This window comes from Triplophysa rosa, linkage group LG2 (assembly GCF_024868665.1).
Source record: "Triplophysa rosa linkage group LG2, Trosa_1v2, whole genome shotgun sequence".
NCBI classification, from domain to species: domain Eukaryota; kingdom Metazoa; phylum Chordata; class Actinopteri; order Cypriniformes; family Nemacheilidae; genus Triplophysa; species Triplophysa rosa.
This window is the reverse complement of record NC_079891.1, coordinates 20,493,409-20,520,405: the sequence shown is the minus strand read 5'-3', so window position 1 is coordinate 20,520,405 and position 26,997 is coordinate 20,493,409. Positions and strand designations below refer to the sequence as shown.

Below are 26,997 nucleotides of genomic sequence, written 5' to 3'. Positions count from 1 at the left end.
TGTTCTCAGAAACGTTAACCACAAAAGAAACCGCTCCGCTCTCTCTGTCCTACAATGAGTGTTGATGTTTGATGCATTTGGTGCACGTATGAGTAACATAGCAGACATCAGACGTCAGTAAGACACAACACACGCCACAAGAACAAAACAAACAAATCCAAACCCAGAGCTGAATGGCATTTGAAAAGTTGTGCAATACTAAGTGAGTCTTTGTGTACGTCTTTATAAAACATTCTACTGCCCAGGTCTTATGCCTTGAATATGTACAATTTTAGGCAGTACCTTGATAGAGACACACACACACACAGAGAGAGAGAGAGAGAGAGAGAGAGAGAGAGAGAGAGAGAGAGAGAGAGAGAGAGAGAGAGAGAGAGAGAGAGAATCATAAGACATCTGAATTTTTGTCATTCTTTGTTATAAATGCAGCTTAATATGATGCGGGAGCGATACAAGACCCTTTCCCATCCACTGTAAAAAAGTTTTGTCTGTGTTCACCCCTGAGGTGTTTACGTTACCTCCAGCAAAATGAAAGCACTTCACACCAATGACGGCATAGTTTAGAAACGATCATGATGATATTGTAGCGCACAGAAATGTGTCATTCATGATGATGTGCTGTTTGATTTTTCTGCACCTAAGTTATAGAGAGTTGAAAGCCCCGGAAAGACGTTGACGGGCAGATAGAGTTACGTTACTGTAGTAACAAAAACAAAAGGGTACCTAAGAAGCTCTTTGTCGTTTTTCAGACGCTTCAGTATTTTTATTATTAATTTAAAACATATTGTGGATGTTATAGATGAACACAGTCATGCACAGGAGTGACAGCGCTCGTGCTAATCAGAATGAATGGCAGGGAAACATATCAAGTTATTCCTACTAAATAATGATTCAGCAGTTGATTGTGACATTTATTATATGGATTTGTTGCTGTTGTTGTCACTTGGAATTATAAATGTTGCAGATTGACCGATTAATGTGATATTCATTTGAATTACAATAACTTGTCTTTATGCTTTTCTGCATAATCTTTCTTAATTATTTATTTTAGTAATGTATACAGTTCATGGTGCTTAGAGTGTGGCTATATATATATATATATATATATATATATTTAAATATATCCTCATTGGAAGCTGAGCCCCCCTAATATTGAAAACCTAGAATCACCCCTGCCAGCTCCCCATGCACGATCTGATTTCATGTGATATTACACTTTTTGCACAACAAGTGCATACATTTCATTGCCAATGAAGAAAGAGGTTTCCATGACTGATAAAATAGATAGCAGTTGTTTTGTCAGCTCCCACAAATCCTACATGCACATCTAAATGTTATACATAAATAACATTACATTAGATTTAGGGACAGAACTCGGTGAAGCCAGCCTAGGCTAAAAAAATATTTTTAAAAGAACGTGTTGTTTTATATTTTTCCCTGAAAGGTGCCCCACTCCATCACATACTGCCACAGAACGAAAGTTAAAGTAGTTTAAAAAATGTAATTATATGATTATATTAATGTTAAAGTTGACATGAAATAGAGGTTGCACTTCTGTTTTCTTTTGCATAGTAACATCTGATTGAAACAGCTTCTGAAAAATGTATGACCTTCTTTGAAAAAAATAGTGACCTATAAATCATTGCAATCGCTGCAATTCCATATATAAAAAAGAATCATAATTTTGAATTTTATGGTGACTTTAAAATAAATCAAATCAGTGTTATGTAGGTTTTTTTAATTACAATTCTCTAAAATCTGGCATTCACTCTATCACTGCCAAGTAAGTTTTAGGTTTACTTTAGATTTTTACTAGATACCTATCAAAAGTGGGCAACGAGTGTACAGTAGGCTGTGTAGATAAATATTTGCAGATATTCATGTGCAAGGATAAATATGTCAGCTTGCACTGACAGTAGGGTGTCAAACTACGTAGTACAGCTCGGGGGCGGAGTTGACAGAAAGCTCTCAAGGATAAACTTGTGTGTCAGTTTAGTGAGAGTGACGGCAACGGCGTAGCGCACATCTCACAGAAACAGAGAGCTGAATTTGAAGACTTGTGAAAGTCTCTGGCGAGTGCAAATGTATCTTAAACATTCTGGAGATGCGTAAAAGCGCACGTCTTTCGTGGTCGGTATGATTTTGTGGAATATTTGACATCGCAAAGTGACCGCGCGCATTTGGAGAAGTCACGATGCGCCCGAGGCGCGCGTAAAGAAACCTTCCTGATAGTATTATCAGCCTTCATGTAGGTAAAAATTAAGCGAGGATGAACGGAACGAATAGTACGAATCATGGCGGGGGACCTCGGGACCCTACTATTCCGATTATAATGTTTATATTCGGAGTGGTAGGCAACGTGATAGCCATTGTAGTGCTTCAGAAGTCGCGGAAAGAGCAAAAGGAGACGACATTTTACACCCTGGTGTGTGGACTTGCTGTAACTGACCTATTGGGCACGCTGCTGGCGAGCCCCGTCACCATTGCCACCTATGTGAAGGGTCAGTGGCCCGGTGGGGAAGATCTGTGCCAATATTCCGGATTTATTTTACTCCTTTTCTCCTTGGCAGGACTTAGTATTATTTGTGCTATGTCTATTGAGAGATACCTCGCCATCAACCACGCGTATTTCTACAGTCGTTACGTGGATCAGCGGGTGGCGGGCTTGACACTCATGGGGATCTATGTGTCCAATGCGCTTTTCTGCGCTCTTCCCAGTATGGGATTGGGGAACGTGGTGAAGCAGGATCCAGGAACGTGGTGTTTCATCGACTTGCGGAGCAACGCCAGCACGGATGGTACTTTCTCTTACATGTATGCTGGCTTTAGCTCGCTTCTTATTCTGGCCACCGTGATCTGTAACGTGCTGGTGTGCGCGGCTCTGATCATGATGCACAAGCGCTTCGTGCGCAGGACATCGCTCGGCACTGACCAAGGGCGCATCGCGGAGATCAGGCGCAGGAGGAGTTTCGCTCGTCTTGCTGGAGCAGAGATCCAGATGGTCATTGTTCTCATAGCCACGTCTATAGTCATACTCATTTGCTCCATTCCATTAGTGGTAAGTGTGTTTTGGTTGCTCTTTGTATATGTTAGGGAATTGCAGCGTATTTGGATTCAGAGCAGTTGCACAATGTGCTGTGTGGCGCAGGGTGTACGAGAAAGAGCCTGTGTCAGCATGAATTATGTTAATCCTCGTGTTTTGTTGCGTTTGACTTCGTGGTGTTTATGCTTGGGGTTTCATTAAGCCCAATAATTTGTTTAAAAATGACAGCAGTTATTTAAAAAGTTTTAATTTTTAAAGATGTAACTACTTTCAATTAAACGATTTACATATGTTCATGTGAGCTAGTAAAACAAAACGACAGCTATTACTGAAGCTTTGACTCTGTTGTATCCTGGCAATCTTTTTTCAACAATGTGGCTGTGATCCAAAACGTGTTGCTTCTGTTTGAGGTCAATTTGACCTTAGCCTAAACAAAATGTGGAAATAATACAACAACACAAACCCAAGTAGATTGGTACAGTGCTTATGCTCAGATTTACTACTGTAATTATTTTATACTAGAGAAATACAATGATGAAGAGCAGTATTTTGTTCTTAAATGTATTTTGTTGAAATTCAACACAAATATATTAAGGAAAGGAAATCAAAATTCAAACTTGTCAGATCAAACAATTGCGGAGTAATATAGTTATTTATAAACACAAAATCGGATTTGTTTATTCGTTACTTGACGTAGAACTTATGACTTGTTCTATTTTTGCCTGAACGTTTTGAAAGGGAATTTTGAAACAAAACATGTTTTTTATATACCATTCATAAACATTGAAAAGCATATGCAAACAGCACTTGGATCTTGATACTATTCTTAAAGGGATACTCTGCCCAAAAATGAAAATGATTAGTATCTTTAATTTTTGTTCTGTTTAACACAAAATGAGTTATTTTGAAGAATTTAGGAAAGCAAACCGTTCTGGGGCACCTTTGGCTACCATTTTAACTTTTCCTATTTTTTCCTACCATTTTAATTTTTCCAGGTTTGGAACAACTTGGGGGGGGGCAATTCATGATAGAATTTTCATTTTTGGGTGGAGCATCCCTTTAAAAAAAGTTAAAAACAGGCCAGATATTTTGTAAAGAACTATATTAATACATTTGTAATGTTTTGATGAGAGATTATTACTTTTATCTTTCTCTGTTGAAGTCCACTGTGTACGGTTGGTTTTCGTGCGGCAGTTTGTAAACGTGTGTAAAATAAACGCATGATAAATAGATATGATGATGACGTCGCATATCTTCTTTTCAATTTAGGTGCAAGTGTTTGTAAACCAGTTGTACAATGAAACAGTACACAAAGCGGTAGAGAAAAACCTCATGGCTATCCGAATAGCTTCTGTAAACCCCATTCTTGACCCCTGGATCTATATCCTCCTGAGGAAGACGGTCATGCTGAAGCTGCTGGAAAAGATCAAGTGCCTCTTTTGCCGTATCGGCGGGCGAAGTCATGGGCGGAGCCACGCAGACTTCCACTGTAGTAATGGTGGCTGCAACTCCTCGATAGCTTCTCGTAATTTACCGTCGCTGGAGATGCCAGAGCTGCCGGAGATGATCTGCACGTCACAGACGTACCTGTATTGCATGGAGGGGGGGCAGGGGATGAGCTGCTGCGGTCATTCTGTGCAGATTGGGAGTTGTTCGACTCCCACCGAGCAGACGCTTCTGTGTAACTCTATGGCGTCAGATCTCAGTAGTGGACACAGTTCGAGCCGGACAGATGGGAGGGAACAGAGCACAGACTCAAACTTACTCACACACTCCAAGACAGATGAAGCCCAGCATTCCAAACACCAACCACTGCAGGTCACCTTTACAGACGAGAAGCTGAATTTACAAGAAAGATGCATATGAACGATTTGAGAATATGCAAGACAGGCATGTGAAGAGGGCCGTAACCGGACAAACTTGATTTTTATGGAGAGCAATTTACAAGGAATTGATGAAATTGAAAACTGGACATTGCAGAGAAATAAACAAAAGCACTAAACTACAGACAAACATGATGAACCGTAGTACTCTAAAACAAACATGTCTACTAAAATGCAAAAAAAAGTGGGGCAAAAAGAAATGTTGGGAAGTTTTTAATGTTAAAGATTATGGAATTGAGCAACAGGATATGCTGACTACACAGTCTAGAGATGACAAATCTACAAGAAGTGTTTTTGTTATCATTGGCAGTTTTTATTAAAAAAAAGTATAAATAACTGTATGAATCTCTGCAGGAAAGATGATTTTTAAAGATTTTAGATGACCCATGCAGGGAGGGGGTATTTTTCTGTTCACGAATTTCAGACCACATGTGATTTTGATGGATGACACTGTGGGTTGCTCTTGTGAGCAAATATGTGCAACGCTGCTTCAAGTTCCCTTTTGCAGACATTCTGGTGAGATCTTGCTAGGGTCACAAGTTTAAAAAAATCCAGATTGCTGTGTTAGCTTTTCTCATGCTGGGAGACCTGCAGCTTTAGGTGTTATTTACATTTGCTTATATTAAGGTGGCAAGAATACACTTATCATTTCTATTGATGCATAAACAACTGTCCACTATTTTAAACGTGCACTTATGAACGTAACTGTAGCTAGACGTAACTGAACATTCTTTGGATTTCCCATATGTACAATATTCTGTGAATTAACCAAACAATGTCCATGGGTATTGACAATACAACACATTTTATTGTAATCCAGAAACACAACATGCGATTTAATAGCATATAACAATGTAACACGGCATATCATTTTCTACAGACATTTCTGTTTTGTTTTATTTGTTGAATGTATACTGAGGAGGTAAAATGATAGATCTTTTAGGACGTAGAACGTCTTTAATGAGGGCATACGTGTTGCACTTTTAAATCCTTGTAACCTGAAAAATCAACTTCTGTCAAAATTGCTTTTTAAGATTTTGGTCAGTTAGTGGTCAACAAGGTGAACTGGTGGAGTTAATCTGTACATATTTGTGATGTTAAAATGTGAACCTGTCTCATTGTAATGGTTTAATTTGTTTCAGTATATTTCTTGACAGTCTGTTAACCTCTTTCTTCTCTGTGAGAAGGTCAAATCTGACATAGTTCTATTAATGTCAAAGTAATTTTATGGCAAGTATTTCTTTCGTTCACATGTTGTGGATTTAAACTGTAATTATAAAGCACCACCATCTGTTGCATGTATGTAAATAACCCAAAATTATGATTCCCTTTTTTTTCAAAAACAGTGTGTAACATAAATTTCAAATCTTGTGCTTTTTACCCTTGATGTGAATGAACCCTATGAAATGTGCAATGGTCAGTTATTCAATACTACAATAAAATCTGTCACTGATTTGAAGTGTAACAGATAAATGAAAGCATCTTTTTTCTCATTCATAATTTGAAGCTGAGCACAGTACCATTAAAATAATTAAACGCACCATAAACATCTTAGTCCCGTTGCCATGCTCCTGTAGAGTAATGCAAAACATTTGGTCATGGTGAGGGTTGGACTACTCCAGTAAGTAATTATTCCCTTTTTTGGAAATCAGAAGGTAAGTGATCTGTTGAGTGGAAAATACAGATGATCAGTAATAACACAGTGAATAGTACAGCTATTTCTACTGTTGGGATAAAGGGAAAATATATAGTCAGATTTAGAGTTTCTATGCCATCAGTGCTCATGTCCAATTTGTCAAAAATTGCCATCGTAATTTATATTTTATGCATTATGATTCACAAGCATGTGACAAAAACAGGTCGTGTGTGTGTGCATTAGCAGTCAGTTTGGGTCATGTTAGGACACTTGTTCACATCCTTTTTGACCCAGCGCCCATAAAACATTTTCCTGAATCTGCAGTGTAAGCAAAAGAGAAATTCAGATTGACAATCCAAACAAACGATAGCGTGTACATGCACAGTAGCTGAAGTACCCTTGAAATGTATATATAATAAATGAAGAATAATAAAATTAATGGTACAGTTAATGCCAGAGCAGGAATTTTGGTCACTCTCTATTATTCTACCTAACATCATCATTCATTGACACAACATGAGGCCAAGTGCATGATGTCAGCGTTCTAATGAATTTATATAAACTTTCAACTCTCCAGTTTGTTTTTATTATGTGGTAACAACTACTGCAAATATATCCAGTGATTCACTAGGGAATCATTACATGAGCCAAACCAGAACAGAGCATATGATCTTTACACAATGACCAATGTGCAGAGACAAATCCGGAGACATTCGTAGACTGTAGACATCCCATAATCCCATTAGATTTATGATGAAAATCAGTTAAACTCTTCACTACATTATTCTCAGCATGAATCATTTATTTGTACGTGCTATGACGTACATTCTGACACCTGCCCTGTACTAGATTTAAATAAATGTGAACTGGGAAATGTGAACCGATTTGCAGTTTTATTTGCGATGCGTCACCGCCAGCCAGACGTTAGCATACACATTTATTTAAATAAAGAAACAATTAGCCAATGATTAGCGGAAGACAGAAGGATGGTGCAGCTTCCGTCAGGTCCCACAGGTGCCAAATAAAAACCATTACTGTATGTACATAAATTCCTTGGTTGGCAGCAAATGCACATAATTGGACAGCATTAACGCAAATATTAATGATGGTGAACGTTTGCATACATAGCAGCAACTGCCAATCATAAAAACACATTTTGGGCTTGTTACCATGTTATCTGAAATAAAAAAAATTCAAGATCTTGTGATAGAACACAACACAAACATGGGAAAGCAGATTATTTAAACCAAGATTTTATTCAATAAATAAACTAAAGAATCAATTACAGAAATGAATTTGATGTGATTAGTCGGAATATGCTTTTGAGTCTCAACCCACATAACTGATGGGCAATTGAAACAAAAAACTAAAATTATAAACACACATTATACAAATAAAACTTAAACTAAACCATTATTGTGACAGTCAATGAATTATCTCACCGTGCGGCACATTGGTCACATTGGTTTTGAATAAAATGAGGGTGAATAAATGACAGCAGCATTTTTATTTTTGAGAAAACTATCCCTTTAGCCAAAGAGTTTAACCCAAGACAGCAACAAAAACGTTATTGCTTGGTAACTGCACTAACTAAAAACAGAAAGTTCACCTGTCAGCAGGTAATGTTCTCTGTGTGTTCATGCATCAAACATCTAAGTTTAACACCGCTTTAATGGTGTTCCAGTCCTGGGTGGGGACTACAATAAAGCTGACTAGAGTTAATGGCATTCCAAACCAACAACCTGCATTAAGATTATTCATTAGATTATTAAAAAGATTATTTTGGGAATATAAACTGCACTTTACGAACAAATGCATCGGTAAAATAAAGGAATTCATTCTCCATTTGAAAGGAAGCATTTCAGCTGTTGAGAGAACATCTGGTATTCACTATACCATCTCACTCACATTGTACACATGAAATCCAATCAGAGTCAGAGCAACATAGTAAATATGTAGCACATTAAACAATATACACAGAGAAAATACAAAAACAACCTCTATTCCTTCTTTAGAGAGCTCTTGCCTTGACTAAATCACTCACTGAGGATGAAGCTGGCCTGCTGTCATCCTCCACAACCACCTCTTTCACCGCCCCATGTGTTTCCACAATAACTGCTGTTTTCTTTAAGTCCTCATATTTTTTCTGTTTCTCAGCCATGGCTGTGCAGGCGTCAATCACTTCATCGCTCTCAAAATCATAATCGCTCTTCAGTTCAGGTGCTTCCACCAGAAGCTTTCGAGCTTCCTCTTGCTGTTTTTCTCTTTCACTGAGAACTTGTTTTTGCTGCCGGAGCTTTAGGGCCCAGTCTAAGTCCTCCTCCCATAGGGGGCGCTCAAATGGATGCAGGTGCAATGCCACTTGGAAGGATCGTATGGCCTGGAACAGATGAAAGTAATAGGGAAAGTTCACCCAAAAAGGTACATTGTCTGATCATTTACTCTCGTGCTGTTATAAACCTTTATAAAATGGTTAGTTCCAGTCCTTGATTCTGATTGGTCAAAAGCTGTGTTTTATTTACGACGTCACTGTGTAGTATCCTTAGCAACGACTTAGTAACATAAGCATTCTGTTGCTGTTCACAGTCGTTCATGGATTTATTTTTTACTTCATAAAAGCTGCACTGATACATATTTTTTGGCTTTAAAATTTATGTTGTGTGGGAACTGTTTTATAAAAGCAATAAGATACTCAAGGCTAATTCTGTATTGGGAATAAGTCATGGCTGACTTCTTTTCTCTGTGGATCACAAAAGCCTTTGTAAGGAAGAATGTGAGTGACTGACAGCTGCAGCCCCCATTCACTATCATTATCTGCAAAAAAGATGCATGCAATGTAGATAAATGGGGATCGAGACTGCTGGTCTCTATTAAAGGCGGGGTCTCCGATTTCTCTTAGCCGTTGTTGATGTTCGAATCACCAAAACAAAAAAAACCCTAGCCCCATCTTTCGCTTTCGTCAGCGCTCGGCTAATGTCTGTCCTGTGCACCTTACTGCTGATTGGCTACAAGGTTGTTTTGGTACTCGGCCCGACTCAGTTGTCTAAAGCGTCATTCGGAAATCTGTTACCCCGCCTTTAATCTGAATTCTGTTCCACAAAAATATCAAGGGTTTGGAAAAACATGACAGATTTTTTGGGGTGAACCATACCTTTAAGCATGTACACGCATAAGACTAGATGCATGTACAGTATAACCCACTGTATTTTTTGACAACACTGTCACTGATATCGAAAAAGATACGGGTGAAATATACTTCGTCTGATTTAAAAAGCTGGTCATGACTTTCATCTTGCTTCTATTCTCCTGATTTATGAATGCCATTCCCATTTTGCCTAATTTTCAGGCCTTTGAAGATACAACATAGCTAAGGCATATGAATGGCCCTTGTTACAGTTAAAATGGGATGTTGAAAGCAACACAAGAAAACTGTCTGTGGAAATAGATCAGAGTCTGGAGCATGATGTATATTACCAAGGTACTATCAGAAGATTGCATGGTTTACTATTCCACCAGCATCTACAGTAAGCTATGTGGCTGAACGTCTGATGCACACTTTTCTGGAAACACTTCAGCACGTTCGAAATCATCATCTGATTGGTCAAATTTTATAGGATTTCAGGGAGAAGTGCGTGTCGCGTTCTTTAACGGTCTGCCTGAAAACAACACGAAGCCGTCTGATCGATGAAGTAAGCTGTCATGTTTACATCAGTTGCAAGAATTTATCACGATTGACTAAATGCTTATCTGGGGGCTGTTGGGCCAAAGCTCCCAGACCTTCAGAGACTATGTGGAAACGGACTTCAACTATCTAACACAGCCCCGATCAGCAAACCATAGCATTAGCATTAGCACAAGCCATATCCACACATTGCTGTAATACACACAGTATGCATTAACCACTGCAAATTTCAGAAATGCATACAGATGAGTCACAGATGCACTCCTCACATAACCTAGAATGCATGATGGTCAGATTTCGTTTATATAGAAATAATTATTTTATATTAAAGGGTTTGTGTGTGCAAGCAGCATTGCAGGTGGTTAACCGTCTCTCATAACAAAACCTTTAGTTTGTCTCAGAGAACTGTTCATACTTCTATATGAAACCCTTAAATTAAGTTCCTGCTGTGAATCAGTCACCCAGGTCATGTTACCCAGGGGATGAGAGGAAAGAGCATGAGTAGGAGGGATGAGAAAATGCATAACATCTGTTCTCTCTTCTTCTCTGGACAAATAATGAGCTTATAAATAGGATTTAGTGATTGATTTTACTTTCATAATCACCCTATTGATTTTACAAAGGAATTGCTGACTCTTAACAAAAACACAAGATGACATATCAGCCTAAGAGAGGATAAATATTAGAGCTGTTGCCAGATCCAAACAATGTAGTTCTTGTCAAGAAGAAATTCTTTAATGAGAATTTAAGGCCATCTGATGACTTTGGGAGATCTTTTCTCCTCCCGACTCCTAATCGATTCGACAGACAGTAAATGATTTTACCAGTTGTCCTGAAGTCATGGTACACATTGATTTAATCCCACTTCACCATATCAATGTGGTCTCAAACATCTGGATTCAAGAATCCTCCGTGATCCCGCAAAAACGAATTCCTTCACAATTAAAAATGAACAAACATAAACTTTAGCCCTAACATGTGACTCAAATCCTCCTCCACCCCCAGGTTATTTTTCTATCTGCTGAAGCGACTTGACATAACATGCTTAGCCCGAAATAGAAAAGCATTCAATCAATCTTTAGCCAAGACCTCAGTTTGGTGTGTGTGTACACATAGATACACACCTACAAGTAGGTACTAGCCAGATGACTGCAGGATGTGCAAGTTTTTTCATCAAATATCTGTCTAACGCACATATTCACACACAGGTCGGGGCAGGTAAGATGTGGCATTGTTCCTCGAACTAATCTTCCATGCTTCTGGGTGTGGATGTCCTGAAGTACACATTTTGTCACGGTGCCAGTTTATCTAAATGATGGATAACTGGCGAGAGCACTCATGTAAACCTCGCGCATAAGAGCCAACAGCGATGACTACATTAACACTAAACACACTACAAGGCAGATGAAAGTGAAGGAAAAATCTTAAAATAAAATAAACTTTATATAAATAAACTTTTGGGGAAAAGGAGAGATAGTGAGAGAAAGATTGGAAAATATAAGAGACCATAACGTCAGCTAACTCCAGATGACTCCTGACTTCAGTTAGCTTTTGGAGAGTCATTTACACAGGATTCAGATACATTTTCCATTTTGAATGTTTATAATAGTAAAATGAAGCCATGAAGACATGCTATTGTTTGTGTGCAATTTTGAAAGACTGCATTTGTCTATTTTGTCTATTCATTTGGCTACAGATCACATTTTTAAAGTAGACATTTGGTATATTCAAAGTCAGTTTATCTGGTCAACCAAAGATAATATATTTACAATATATGGGGAGCAATGTAACTCCCATATTCAATATGGCTCAATATGGCTTTCAGTAAAAAAATCCAATCGTTAAAAGGTTCTCTAGGGCGGGGCTCTTGTGAGGTGCTTGCCAGCCTGTGCGCATGCGCAGTAGTAGCCAAAGCAACTTCGAAAATGCACAATTTAAGATTAGCAAACCAAATATTTGGTACAGTCCATATCAGGTTTAATTATTGATCGGAAATATGCTATTTGATTGTCATTTTTGACAGCGATCTTAGAAATATCTGCCTTTCACCATTTAAGGAGATGGGCTTGCTATAACGTTGCAAACATGGCCGCCGAGTGGCACGACTTCCGTAAACAGACTTTAGGTCAAGTAGTTTTCAGATGTAAAAATAGTTGAAACACTTACTAGTTCTACTTCGCCGAGACTTAGCTGAGCGCGACCCAAAGTTTGCCACGCCTCCCACCAGAGGGGGCGGAGTTTGGTTGACATCTCTGCAGACTGCACAGCCAGGAACACCTCTTGAAGGATGATCAACACCTAGGGGTTAAACATTATGAGGATTACAGATTAAGACTCACATTTTGCAACATTTCACCTAGGGCTGGGGACGATGCATCGCGATTCACATTAATTATACCTGTCTAGAATCGATTCTGAATCGCAAAGGCTTCGATTCTGTGTTTTATGCACAGCTCTTCCGTGAACTACGGCTCTTTGATCAGTAGGAAGTACTGCTCAATCTAAAATCACTACGAGATTGAGCCGTTTATAACGTGCATTTGAAAAAGCAACACTCGTCAAAAATCATCATTATAAATATAATTTATTATCATAAAAATACCTGAAAAGTAGGGGTGTGAAAACACAATTTCCTTACGCAATAGGCACGATGGAGTGCTGGGCTGAAATTGCAACAATTTTAGTCGCATATGCTCCCTAAATTTAACCTGTGCGACCTCAAAATATATTTGGGAGCATTTGTGTGAGTGCACATTTTGTTGTGGTGCGACCTGTTTTCATTACTGTACAGAACACGCTAATTCTGCACAAAGTATGTGCGAGCTGTGAGCTACAGTGACCGGCCCGGCTATTCATAGACAAAGTGATTTTCCATCCCACAGTGCTACTTTCCCACCGTTTTTCTATGTAAACACGCGATAGACAGACAGGTTTCAACGTTCTCTCGCGTCTGCAGCGCCTCGTGCATAAGCACTGGTGTTTACGGCAGTTCACGCGCCAGCAGCGCTTTGAGAGCGTGCAGCTGAACAGCAGCTGAGCTGACTGTACGACAAGTACAGTTTAGCAATTGCAAGTTCACATTACATTATTTTAAATACATTCACAGGCAAACCTCTTCAAAAACAGATTATCTGTCTCTTAGATATGTGCAATGTAAGCAAAAAACATGACGCGTTTATGTAGTTTTAACTGTTTCTCTGAAGGCTATGGGGGTTCAGTCAGTGGAGGAAGGAGGATTGACAGTGTGAAATGATCGCCACCTCTGCTAACACGAGGACTATGCAAAAGAATATAGAGAAAACAACCACAGCTCTTTACTAAAAGCTACGCCAGTTAAGAAAACAAAGCATACATTTTGTGCAATTACTGACAAAACAGTAATGTGTTTGCGTTTGTGACAAAACATTTTGCAGTGTTTACATAACATATTGTTTATTATTGCATAATATAATTAATTAAAATAGAAGTTTAACGTGTTTCATAAAGTACAAGTTGCATTTTTTTGCATATTGTGTTGAGGTGAATAAAAGACTATTTTTCCCTATATATTTCATCATTGAGGATTTCTTTTCCTTTTTCTTTTCCCAACCTCAGTAAAACCGTTACTCTTCACCACTATGGTAACCCCTCAAAAATCACAGACAACAGAAAATCTTCTAAGTTTAACATTACAGAACAGTAAACACTAACAAGTCTCCTTATCTTTCATCCTGCACAAAAACACACATACAATAACATTTAATTTGATAATTTACTATCTAAATCCAGTCATAAGGGCAATGCATGCTGGGAACTCAGTCCACTGTGTAGTTTCAGTTAGTCAATGAAAATGATTCATGTTGTCCCAACACAAATGGAATAAGTTATTTCAAAGAGTCGCCTATTTATGTCAGTATTACACATTTCAATTGTGTTTGAACAAGAAACACATACAAATATGTTAGATACAACTATATTGATTAAGTTAAACAAACAACCTCCAACAATCATTTTTTTGAGTGTGTGTGGCTTTATGGATTGTTTAATAAAATGGTAAAGTTCATTTTTACCTTATATGTCACGTTTCTGTATTAGTTTTTAATAAAGAGAACAAAACTGTTTGCCACATTTATTTTATTACATTTATTACGTTTAAAGGAACACTCCACTTTTTTTGGAAAAAAGGCTCATTCTCCAACTCCCCAGAGTTAATAAGTTGAGTTTTACCGTTTTGGAATCTATTCAGCAGATCTCCGGGTCTGGCGATAGCACTTTTAGCATAGCTAAACGGCAGCAAACTTCCTTGACACAGAAGAGTCAAGTTCTAAATAGGAAAAATATTGAAACTCTTTGGTCATTTTTGAACGCGATGCTACTTGACTCTTCTGTGTCAAGGAAGTTTGCTGCCGTAACATGGCCGCAGCCGGTGCAGTGATATCCCGCTCCTTGTGCAAGCAAATGGTCATGCCTGCTTTTACACGGCCATTTTACAGCAGCAAACTTCCTTGATTATTACACCGGAATGGGAGTATAGTTCCTAATATCGGCCTAGAAAATCGCAATTTTTCATTTTCCGCCAGTCTTAACACACGATATAAATACAGAAGAGTCCAGTTTTAAATAGGAAAAATATCAAAACTCTTTGGTCATTTTTGAACGCGATGCTACTGGTCTAATTGGATTCAATGATCTATGCTAAGCTATTCTAAAAGTGCTATCGCCAGACCCGGAGATCGGCTGAATAGATTCCAAAACGGTAAAACTCAACTTATTAACCCTCGGGGGAGTTGGAGAATGAGCCTATTTCCAAAAAAAGTGGAGTGTTCCTAAAATTATTAAATATTTTTAAAATAAAGCACCACTGTCTATAACATTCATTTAATCTGTTCATTCTCAAAAAGTAGAAAATAACTGTCAACAAGAACAAAGTATAAACGTAGTATAAAGTATAAACGTTCATTTGTGGCATTAACGGTCACTCAGCTGATTCTAATCAGATGGTTGATTCGCACTGTATCATGGGAAATAGTGATCATCGGATGTACACTCAAAATAAGAATGCATTGTGGGGACCGAATGTAGGGAATGAGTAGTTCACTCAGAATTCGGACAACACTACAAAATGGCGGTGTAAGGTCGGAGGCAAGATGTCCTGACCAGGGACGTTATTCTCCTCCTGAGAAACAAAGAACGTTTCTAAGCACAGTGGGGAGCCCAGGCCAAAAGGGCACCCCTTCCTGAAAAACAACGTACTCACTCCTGATCAAAGATCATCTTCTCGGGAAAGGATAGAGAACATCTCTCAGGACAGTGGGAGACCTGAACCAAAAGGACACCTTCCTTTGAGAAACAACGGACTTCCTCCATTACAGCAAACTTCCTACTGAGATAGCATCTACATCTCAAACGACCCATACCAGTGAATCACAGATAAACACCTCACCCTGCACCCCCAACTGTTCCTTTCTTCCCCTCTCACTCAACGCAGGACACCCAAAAGCTCACCTAGGAATCTAACACAAGAAAAGAACACATTACATACACACAAAACATACACATGTTTGGTACCATCCGAAAGGTCTCAGTGCAACTGGTACAATGGTCTCATTCTCATAATAACAGAAGGTAATAATAAAGTTTTGTAAGAACTTAGCAAACTTCACTCAATGCTGGAACATATCTCACACATTTGGTAACTTTCACCAATCACCAACTGTATGCAGATGTACCAAATGTAGCCAATTTCCTAAATCTAAAGAATATTCCCATAATGCTTTGTTCTGTCTGGGTACTTAAGGAAGGTTGGCAAAAATATCAGGCAATCTGTAGTCAGATCTCCCACACAAATTGCTGTGTTCCCAGGTATGCAACATTGAATTTCTCTTTACTCAATTTCTTATGATTTTCTATTACTTGTTATTGAATTACATTGATTGACTTTTGAGTTTTGACTATTGCATCGAATCTTGAATTGAATTTTGAATTGTGCTTTCTTTACCTGGCTAATAAATTGTTATGTTTTAAATTGTTCTGCAGTATTCTGAATTTATAAATCAAATCGTATATAATAAATATAAGTAGATTCCGTTATATCCTTGTTACCGCAAATCCCTGTTCAGGTTAGTAATGGACAAGGATCCTGTCTAGGTGGAGAAGAAACAAACCAGCTGAGAATTTTAGAGATCCGGCTAACAACTTGGCATTAGTTTAAGTGTACATAGACCGTGGAGGCTGATAACGTGAATTTCCGTTTAGAACAGCAAAAGTGTTGTCTGACCAATCTAAATAGGGTAAGCCTCAACCTTTGATTATTGTGATTCTATCTAAGTGTACATAGGAAACTATGGCATGATTATATAAAGCTACCATTAGAGAAGTTAAGGTCTATTTATCTCTGTGGAGTGGTCATGACCTCTGGTTAGTAATAATTATTACTCCAATTAAGTGTTCATGGTCTAGGCTGACAAAAAAAAATGTATGTTTAGCAGTGAGTTGCAGGGGGCAGCCACCTAAATGTTACTGGTCTCTTACCTCTGGCAATGACCAAGAACAAGTGTGAAGCCTTCGCCACGCCTCTGGATACCGTCATTGAACCAATGGATGGTGCCTTACAGCGGACACCCGATATAGTGCACTATATAGGAGATAGAGGGCGAATTCAGGCACAGCTTACGTGTGTGTAAATTGTACTACTTCTGTGGGACTGCGGTGCTTATTTGGAGTTTCTGTGCGAGAGTGCCCTCGGGCTTTCGGATGTGGTGGCATTTAACAGTAACTCATTGAGAAACTGAGCATAAGAATGGCACGATTAATCGTGACAGCCCTAATTTCACCAGTGTTTCTTTGTCCGCTACCACTACAAAATGGAAATGGGTTTATAGTCTTTAATCATTCAGCTAGGGTTCCCCTACTCTTTGACTAATGACTTTTCCATGACCTCTTCAGAGGTTTGTCATAGACTGCTGTGTGAATTTTCCATTTGTACGTCAGGTACTAAGTTCTCAAATAACAGAGGGTATTTATACGATATCATATGCTTATTATAACAGTGCAATCATGGTGTAAGTTATATCTCAATTATCAAGCAAATATGATTTAGTAATTGGTTTTAAACCTAAATACATTGTGATGTAGAAAACTCTCACCAGACCCTCAATAAATACATGCACAACATACTCTAAGAGGCAAACAATTTTAAAGTGGATGAGTAAACAAACACTGCTAAGCTACATGGCGACCTCATCATAAGTGCTTTCATTATACTGTTACTAAGCATAATGCCTTTGAAATCAGGCCAGTCCAATAATAAAAGTAAATACTAGAGTGTCCAACACAGGCTGTTGCCATGGCAACAAGAACTGAAGGGCCAAAATGCGCTGCGATCCTAGTTTCCAGAAGCTATTGGTTTAAACTTGCAGATCGGCTAAAAATTTTGTATCCACATGTGGAGCATCCTGGTCAAACAGGTGTAGTGTAATGGGCGGATGCAGGGAAAAGAGCAAGCTACTAAATCCCCAGTCGGCGGGAGGAGGAATAAGAGATGAGAAAACAAATAGGAGGAATAAACTGTAGCCTACGTTTTTTACTTTGATGTCAAACATTGCCTGTGGATCAATAAGGGGAAGAATGGAGGAAACCAGCCTGTCATATTGCTTATGAGGGAAATTCCACATGGCCCGCTCAATTGACCCTTCGCAAGCAGTTTGATTGACAGGCAATCTGACCAATCATAACGCCAATATTATGCGCCCCCGTGACTGACCGCCATTTTGTCTGACAAAACAAACCGGGCCCGACAAGCTGGCGTAGTAGAGCTTCGGTGATTAATATGAAAAAATAGCTTTTTAATGATTGTAATAGTAAACAGAGATATATATACCAAGCTTTAATGGACGTTCACAATATAACGATAAACGATAACCAAGTTATAACTTTTAAAAATCATTCTAAATGAAGGAGAATAGTGGCATCACAACTATACCAATACAGATACGAGACACGATATTGTTGGAATCATTAATGTACGAATTACAGACGGAAGCGTTCAGGAAGCGGTGTTTTAAGGCTGATATAATATTGATATATTACTTACATATTTCATGTATGAGCAAGCTAGCAAGATATGCTTGCGTCCCTGTGATGTGATGAGTGCATCTTGAGCCTTCAGAGAGCAGCATTTGCAGTGACATTTTAAAAGGAAAGACGTTTTCAGCAATGAAGTTGTAAAGCAACAGCTGTACCGTGTTTGTTGTATTTAACACAAATAAAGATTAAGACACTGATGGACTGCGATTCTAAAACTCTGCCCGAAGTTACTCTCTCCAAAATTGTCATTACTACAAATTTCAGAGTAAATATAAACACTTAATACACCACATTTAGCTTCGCTATACATCCATTTGTGTGACAGTTTAGAATTAACTTTATATAGTATAATATAGGTATAATTATTGTTACAGTTATCTCAAATCCTGAATGAATCTCTTGAATGCATATTGCAGACCTTTTTGTCTGAAATCAGCATGTACTTTTTCCAGAAATTCTTCACCATTTCCCCAGGGAGTGCACACATTTACACTGGGAGCGCATGGCTGATACCGAAAGCTTGTCTAACATAGCAACAGCAGGGCTCTAGAGTGCGACCAATTTGGTCACACATGCGACCTAATTTCTCAATGGTGCGACTAAAAAAAATCTGAGGTCGCACCGTTGCGACCAGCCGTTCGAGGGAAAAAAAAGTCTCCGCGACTCTGAAAGTCTCCCTGTGGTTCAACAACAGACAAACATTAGGCCCATATCGTGGTTTAAACCAATCAGAGATAGTGAAGGGCAGACCCCCCTCTGATTTGCCGTGGTCCAGATATTCCTGTACGTGTGTGTACGTTTGAAAATGCTGTGCTGCAGTCGGACAGAGAGGTGAGTAGCCTAGGTCCGTCAGATAAACAGAGTGGATGTAGCCGCGGATGATGAGAGAAGATGAAAAGAACGATTGATAACTTTTTCGTTAAGAATGTTAAATTAAGGCCTGATCCGTCCGAAAATCATAAGCAATGCTCTGACACGGAGCCGTCAACCTCGAGTGTCGGAATGGCCGGCAATAGTGCATTTGTGACTGGTTCTAATACATTTAGAATTGAAACGCTGAAAAAGCACAATGCATCTATAAAACACATTACACTGCGTTCCAAATTATTATGCAAATGATATCTTTCTCTGGTTTTCCTAATTTGTCGATGCAAATGACAGTCAGTATAATTTTCAAGTAATCAACAGTTAGGGTACATTTGGAATTTTATTGAACAAACCTCCCACTGACAACAGTATTTATTTAAAAAATGAAAAACTCAAAATGCACTGTTCCAAATTATTATGCACAACAGAGTTTGAAAACATTTCATAGGTTGTAAAAAACTGGAAATGGTCATTTGTTGAATTTGCAGCATTAGGAGGTCATATTTACTGAAATCAAAAGCTATTTCAATCAAAAACATCCTAACAGGGCAAGTTACATGTTAACATAGGACCCCTTCTTTGATATCACCTTCACAATTCTTGCATCCATTGAATTTGTGAGTTTTTGGATAGTTTCTGATTGAATTTCTTTGCAGGATGTCAGAATAGCCTCCCAGAGCTGCTGTTTTGATGCTAACTGCCTCCCACCATCATAGATCTTTCGCTTGAGGATGCTCCAAAGGTTCTCAATAGGGTTGAGGTCAGGGGAGGATGGTGGCCACACCATGAGTTTCTCTCCTTTTATGCCCATAGCAGCCAATGACACAGAGGTATTCTTTGCAGCATGAGATGGTGCATTGTCATGCATGAAGATGATTTTGCTACGGAAGGCATGGTTCTTCTTTTTGTACCATGGAAGAAAGTGCTCAGTCAGAAACTCTACATACCTTGCAGAGTTCATTTTCACACCTTCAGGGACCCTAAAGGGGCCCACCAGCTGTCTCCCCATGATTCCAGCCCAAAACATGACTCCGCCACCTCCTTGCTGACGTCGCAGCCTTGTTGGGACATGGTGGCCATCCACCAACCATCCACTACTCCATCCATCTGGACCATCCAGGGTTGCACGGCACTCATCAGTAAACAAGACTGTTTGAAAATTAGTCTTCATGTATGTGTGGGCCCACTGCAACCGTTTCTGCTTGTGAGCATTGGTTAGGGGTGGCCGAATAGTAGGTTTATGCACAACTGCAAGCATCTGGAGGATCCTACACCTTGAGGTTTTCGGGACTCCCGAGGCACCAGCAGCTTCAAATACCTGTTTGCTGCTTTGCAATGGCATTTTTGCAGCTGCTCTCTTAATCCGATGAATTTGTCTGGAAGAAACCTTCCTCATTCTGCCTTTATCTGCACGAACCCTTCTGTGCTCTGAATCAGCCACAAATGTCTTCACAGTACGATGATCTCGCTTAAGTTTTCGTGAAATATCTAATGTTTTCATACCTTGTCCAAGACATTGCACTATTTGACGCTTTTCGGCAGCAGACAGATCCTTTTTCTTTCCCATATTGCTTGAAACCTGTGGCCTGCTTAATAATGTGGAACGTCCTTCTTAAGTAGTTTTCCTTTAATTGGGCTCACCTGGCAAACTACTTATCACAGGTGTCTGAGATTGATTTCAGTGATCCAAAGAGCACTGAGACACAATACCATCCATAAGTTTAATTGAACAATATAAAATTAAATGTTTACGACACTTAAATCCAATTTGCATAATAATTTGGAACGCAGTGTACATGTCGCGATAAATGCACTGCCCAAGTGTCCCCTCTCCCCGTTGCCTTTCAGTGGCAGGCAGCAGCAAACAGATCATCAGACGAGGCCGAGATGATAATTAAGTTTAACGTTGCCTACAATATGTAAGGGATAATGTACAGGCAGCCGGTTGTTATCGCAGAAATAAGCCCCGACAGTGTGATCACGAAGTGAAGCGGAGGATCTTGTGTCACACTGAAGCGGCTTATTTCGCGATAACAGCCGGCTGCTTGTACATTATCCCGCTTATTACACGGCTACTTGCCACATGAGAAAAAAACTGGACATAAAATGTGAATTTGAAATATTTTATTAGCTCATTTTTACCGAATGCAGACCTTCCGCGAGGAAAAGCCGTTTGGTTTTGGTTTTAAAGTAAGAAACGACGTTCAAACGTCTGGAACAGACAAATTGGTTTAGTCATTTGTAAATATAATGTCATATATGTTATTAAAAGACATATTTATAATTCATTTTTGTGTAATATTAAACTGCCCCTCTCAAAATGATTTGCAGCATCCGGGTTACATGGTGTTATTAGTTTTGAGCGGTTGCAAGCCTTGGAATGTCGTGACTGGCCAATCAGAATCAAGCATTCAAATGAGCCTTGTAATAATGCAAAAGAAGAACTTCCCTTCACTAAGTTCAAGTCCGAAATAATTCTTATGAAGAAAAATGTCTTGAACGTATCCCCGACGTACAGCAATGATGGCGCGTGCGCCCAATTTTATAGGAGTCATCGCAGATACATTGAAAAAAAGACGTCTGTGCAAATTGGGAAAAGTGCGTACATGGCATTCCTGATCGACAGAGACACAGATATCGCCACAAAGGAATGCGTCATTGTGTACGGTCGTATCTTGTGGAGAGAAAGACCTGTGAATATATTGATTGGACACATTGAGGTCGAGCATGCCCATGCCCAAGGTCAGCCATGTCATGTCATGTAGCCTATGTCAATAATATGCCTACCGTCTCATTACTGCATTAACCATATGTAATATTCTTATAATTGAAAATGAAAAAAAAATTGATTGCATTATAAACTATTGATCTTGGAAGTAAATGGTATTATCGTTTTTATTTGTTTAATTAGGAATTTATGCTGCCTCAAAGAAAGCATTTGCTGCTCTTGGGGACCAGTGCAGTAACTGGCTGGAGAATATCATTGCTCTGGGTGCTGATGGTGCTGCTGTTAATTTGGGCACCAAAGGGGGTGTCATAGCCCTTCTGCAGCCAGAGGCAGGTGAATAAAGAACTTTATGTTGACCAGATTGTTAGTTAATCATTTACAAGTCAATATTGCCTATATGGACAGCGATTTAAAAAAAAGTGAACTTGTAAAACTGCGGTGATAAATGTAATGCGGTCGGAAATTGCACCCAAGAAAAAAAGGTAGGCGCACCAGTGCAAACAGTGCAAAAAGTTAGTCTAGAGCCCTGAACAGTAACGATGGGGGGGCGGGGTTTTGCGAAGGGTCAATTCTCAATAACAAGTGACCTGATATGAACATGTCATTAGCCTAGTAAAGGTCACTTGTGATATTATGGTTTACAAGAAGGACAAGGATCTTGAAATTGCGATCATCACACAGACAGAAAAGGTGTCAACGGAAAACCCTGGCAGACACATAGTGTAAGACCTATAGTAAACCTCCAAAGGGTCAGGCATGGCAAAGGGTTTACCCAACATCCTAGTTTGCACCCACATACCAAACAGTCAAGCTGTGCCGCTCTGTTAGATGTCTGAACGAGAGCACCATATGAAAACATGAAACTGTTATTGTTTTGATGGCAAATTTCATTAAGAAATCCATCAAGTAAGGGGTGCGGAGAGTTCAACCTGACGTTTTAAGCGCACCCATGTCATCGAAAACAAAACAGCAACAGACAACATTAGAGAGACAACGAGGCCAAAACACTTGACTTGGCACAGAAAACTAAAGAGTGATGCCAGGTGAAGACAGCAAGCCATGAGAGACAGAGAGAGAGATGGAAAAACAGTGAAAAACAGAGTTACGAAAGAACAGATCGGCTCAAGACACTGGATCTAATAACTACTGCTGAATGAAACTTGTATTAGTTATGAGTGAGCAAACAAGTGTGTGTGTGTGTGTGTGTGCGCGTGTGTGTGTGTGTGTGTGTGTGTGTGTGTGTGTGCGTGCGTGTAGATGATTCGCTGAACAGATGAACCATTGAATGTCTGTGTATGTACATATACTGTATATGGGCATACATGTATGCATTATTATAATTATTATTATAATAGCCTACAAAGTCAAACTTTTATAAAATAAAAAATATATTTTTAGCAAAGAAATAATAATGACTCTGAAAGATGAAAAGCACCAAAAGGGACAGTTCAGTAGAAACTAAAATGAAAACTCTTCATATGCTCTCATGATCTCAGTCTCAAACACTTGAAGATAGGCACAAATTATCAAATATTTTTTTATTTTCTCCACTTATTTCTTGGAAAAGAAAGTCTTACGAGATTAAAACATTTATGTTATGAAAACGAAAATGTTATGCAATTAAATTTTCTTGAGCTAACCCTTTCGATAAATAAATAATCAAATAAAGTTTATTCTGATAATATCCGTGAATACAATGTGGCTGGCAGCAATGAAAACATACACTTATCTCAATCAGAAGGGTAAAAAAGCTTAAAAATAAATAAATAAAATTGATGTATCTGCCAGGGTCAAGACCCTGTAATGTCAAGGTAGAAGTCTTATCTTGACTAGACATGTGCCGGTATCAAATTTCCATGCTGCGATTAATTGATTAAGGTTTCATCGTGGTAAACGGTATTATCGCAGTATTCAATTCTATGAGAAATGCAGGTTGAAAATATAAACAAACTTCAGTGTTTTCCTCTTGATAACAACTTTATTTTAAATAATAAAGAGAACCTCAAACATTTAAATATAAATAAAACAACGCACAGTAATGATGTATAAAGTGAGTTTATTCAAACAGAATAAAGTGCAAACTGCAAAAGAACAACTTTTGTTAACTGTGTTTAAATATACTTATGTCTGTACAACGCTAGTACTACAATTCATATTATTATTATTATTATTGTTTGAATAACAAGCCAAGCCAGTGTGTTAACTATTATAGCAAGCTAAACATGTATAAACAGCAAATTCACTCGCACTTTGTGACAGTCTATGACTTTATTGCGTTCCATCAAAGTATAATTAAAATAATTATTCTACCACACTGTCAAATTTCATTACTCGGCTTACTTTTAGCCCCAAATTTTTCCAAACCTCAGACTTCACCCTTTTAGAAGGGGGATAAATCGTCGACAGCGTTCCCCCTTCCGCCGTGCTTCCTCTCCGTGTGGTACTGTTTACATCAGAGTGCACACGCGTCTTTTGCTCAGCAGCGCACACACACACACGCGTAGGCATCTCCACATGGGGAAGGGGATTGTTTAGATCAGAGTGCGCATTCCTACGCTGCATACACACAGTGTACTTTTATCCGGTTGATGAAAAATAAACAAATACGCATTCTAAAAATCAAAATGCTGATCTATATATTTTCGCGGTATTTGAAAGTGCCCGCAATAGCAACATCGCGCGAATCCATTACCACGGTTAATCGCATGTCTATTAATGTCTAATCTTGACAGAGCAAAAACTGACCTGACAGCGCTAAAGCTTTTCTTGACAGAGCTAAATCTGACCTGAGACGATGTACAATCAAAGGGTATTAAAAGAAAGATGAGAGAATGAGATTTGAAATCATACGATCATTTGCTGACAGAAACCAATAGATGTTATTGGCTTGTCATAACCTGAAATCATCATTGGGCCACTGCTATTATTTCTCATCATAATGATATGATCTATTTTGCGATCATGACAATAAAAGCTTAGGACAGATGTTTTTCATACACATCAACACCCTCAGCTGTTGGGCCCGATACTGTGTGAGGTTTGATATCTGTTCTTTGATTAGAAACCATATTAATCTCACCACACATGTGTACCCTGTAACAACTATGTGGTTTGTATAAAGGCAGGTGTGTATAAACACTGTTCTGCTGTGGGTACACAGTCTCTGGATGAAGTCGCTGCTCCTGCTTGTTTTCCTGCAGGGTCTTACAATGTTTACCTTGCCCACAATCTTAACTGGTCATTCTTTACTATTTTAATATCCTCCTGCTAACATATTAGCGTGATCTGCAAATTAAAGATTTTTTTTAGAGCTGAAGCAAAGTCCATCACACTATCATCAACTAATGATTACCAAACATACTAGTGGTGTAACGATTCTCAGTAAAAAATTGAACCACATGGTTCTCCACCAACGGTTCGGCAAGCGTTGGACCGCGGCTCATCTTAAATCTGATGACGCATTTATAATAATTATGGTTTTTTAAAAATTATAATGCGTAAAACAGACAAAGTTCAGCTAATGTATGTTTGTCGATGGATACACATTTAATACAACAAATCAAATAATGTAGACAAATTTCAATAGGATTGACGTATGCTATTTATGCTTTCATCACCCGGGTGTTGTGAGTGCAGGTGAGACCTGAACAGCACATGTTGCCGTTTAAACTACATTCATTCAAGCCTTGCCAATTTAAACATTTAAGTGCAAGATGATGCACAAGAAAACTCGCTTAAATTTAATTAAAGTTAAATTTATTTTATAAATTTATTTTTATGTTAGTTCACAGTTTTGATGACATGACGCTAATAAATAGAACAGCAATAGTCAATGAACAACACATCATCCAAATTTCAACACTGACTTGTCCCACCACCATAAAAGAAGTCCCATGACTAACTTAATTTTTTTGCACCTACTGCAATCTAATTATAGCAATTAAACAGCTGGTTCGTTACATTTCATTGTTTTTATCTAGGTTGAATTCCAAGAAAAAGTGAATCATGAACCGGTATGACTTAATTTTACCATCATAAGCACTTTACCCTTGAGCAAGACGTTTAACCCTGGAGGGAATTTTTTACATCAAGCCACAGGAAAGCACCTGCTATATGGCTACATTCATTTACATTATTTCATTTAAAATGTTGAAACATTCAGACATATGCTTTCAGATCAAAAGGTCATGGAGAAATAAGATCATGAAAAATATTTCATGATCTTATTTCTCCATGACCTTTTGATCTGAAAGCATATGTCTTAATGTTTCAACATTAGTTCATTTTTTTCAATATCAATTACTTGTATAGCCTATAACATCCCAGGACAGATGGAAACTCCTTCAATACGGTTTAAAAAGCATTCAAGGGTGAGAAAAAGCTACGATAAAGCATCAATATTAGATTTTTGTAGATTCTAGGTAAAGGATGGTTACTTTTTTATTTATTTCTAGATTTCACAACATCATTCCCATAGCACCATCTGCGTTATTTAATAGTTTTGATGAGTTTGCTATTATTCTACAATGTGAAAAAATGTACAGTAAATAAAGAATGAGTAAGTGACCCCAAACATCATCAGAGGGCTGAAGGAATAGTAATTTCATCCAGAGAGAAAGAGCTTTACAGTAAGTCCATAGTGTTCTCATCGTAAGATACACTGTGTTTGTACAGTACCAGTACATGAGAGTACACAAGCCTGAGAGCAAAGTGAGGAGAGAATATCTTGGGAAAAAACCCTAATGTCAAAATGTTCTGTTATAGAGTCCACAGACAGGGAGTGTGTTTGGGGAGTGGAACTTCGGGAGGAGGAAATGAAAATAACGACTAGAAGAAAAAAGAAGAGAACTGAAAGCCACTGCCAGAGTAACAGCTGTTTGTACATGTGTCTCTGCATGATGGTGTGTGAGTGTGTGTGTGTGTGTGTGTGTGTGTGTGTGTGTCTCTAAATTGTGGTACATTCCACTATTACAAACTCAAGATTTAAATGTTACATTAAAGGGATAGTTCAGCCCAAAATGAAAATACTGTGATAATTTACTCACCCTCAGATCGTTCCAAACTTGTATAAATTTCTTTGTTCTGCTCAACACAAAG

General features: G+C 38.5%; 2 protein-coding genes across 3 annotated transcripts in view; one reads left to right on the top strand and one right to left on the bottom strand.

Annotated features, from left to right (window-relative positions):
• The first annotated feature begins 1,979 nt into the window (after positions 1-1,979).
• ptger4b (prostaglandin E receptor 4 (subtype EP4) b) lies at positions 1,980-6,401 on the top strand. The gene is made up of 2 exons (XM_057354743.1): positions 1,980-3,055; positions 4,310-6,401. Exons 1-2 carry the CDS (start codon positions 2,267-2,269, stop codon positions 4,904-4,906), a joined length of 1,386 nt encoding a protein of 461 aa, XP_057210726.1. The 5' UTR covers positions 1,980-2,266; the 3' UTR covers positions 4,907-6,401.
• Positions 6,402-6,605: 204 nt separating this feature from the next.
• ttc33 (tetratricopeptide repeat domain 33) overlaps positions 6,606-26,997 on the bottom strand; it is a 32,698-nt gene continuing 12,306 nt past the window's right edge. The window contains exons 4-5 of one of the 2 annotated variants that reach the window (XM_057354752.1): positions 12,408-12,539; positions 6,611-8,939 (exon numbers count right to left, since the gene is read on the bottom strand). In XM_057354752.1, coding sequence (XP_057210735.1) covers positions 8,571-8,939; positions 12,408-12,539 — 501 coding nt within the window. In that variant the 3' untranslated portion in view covers positions 6,611-8,570. Of the gene's footprint in view, positions 8,940-12,407; positions 12,540-26,997 lie in introns of both variants that reach the window. The other variant, XM_057354761.1, reaches the window with a different exon arrangement.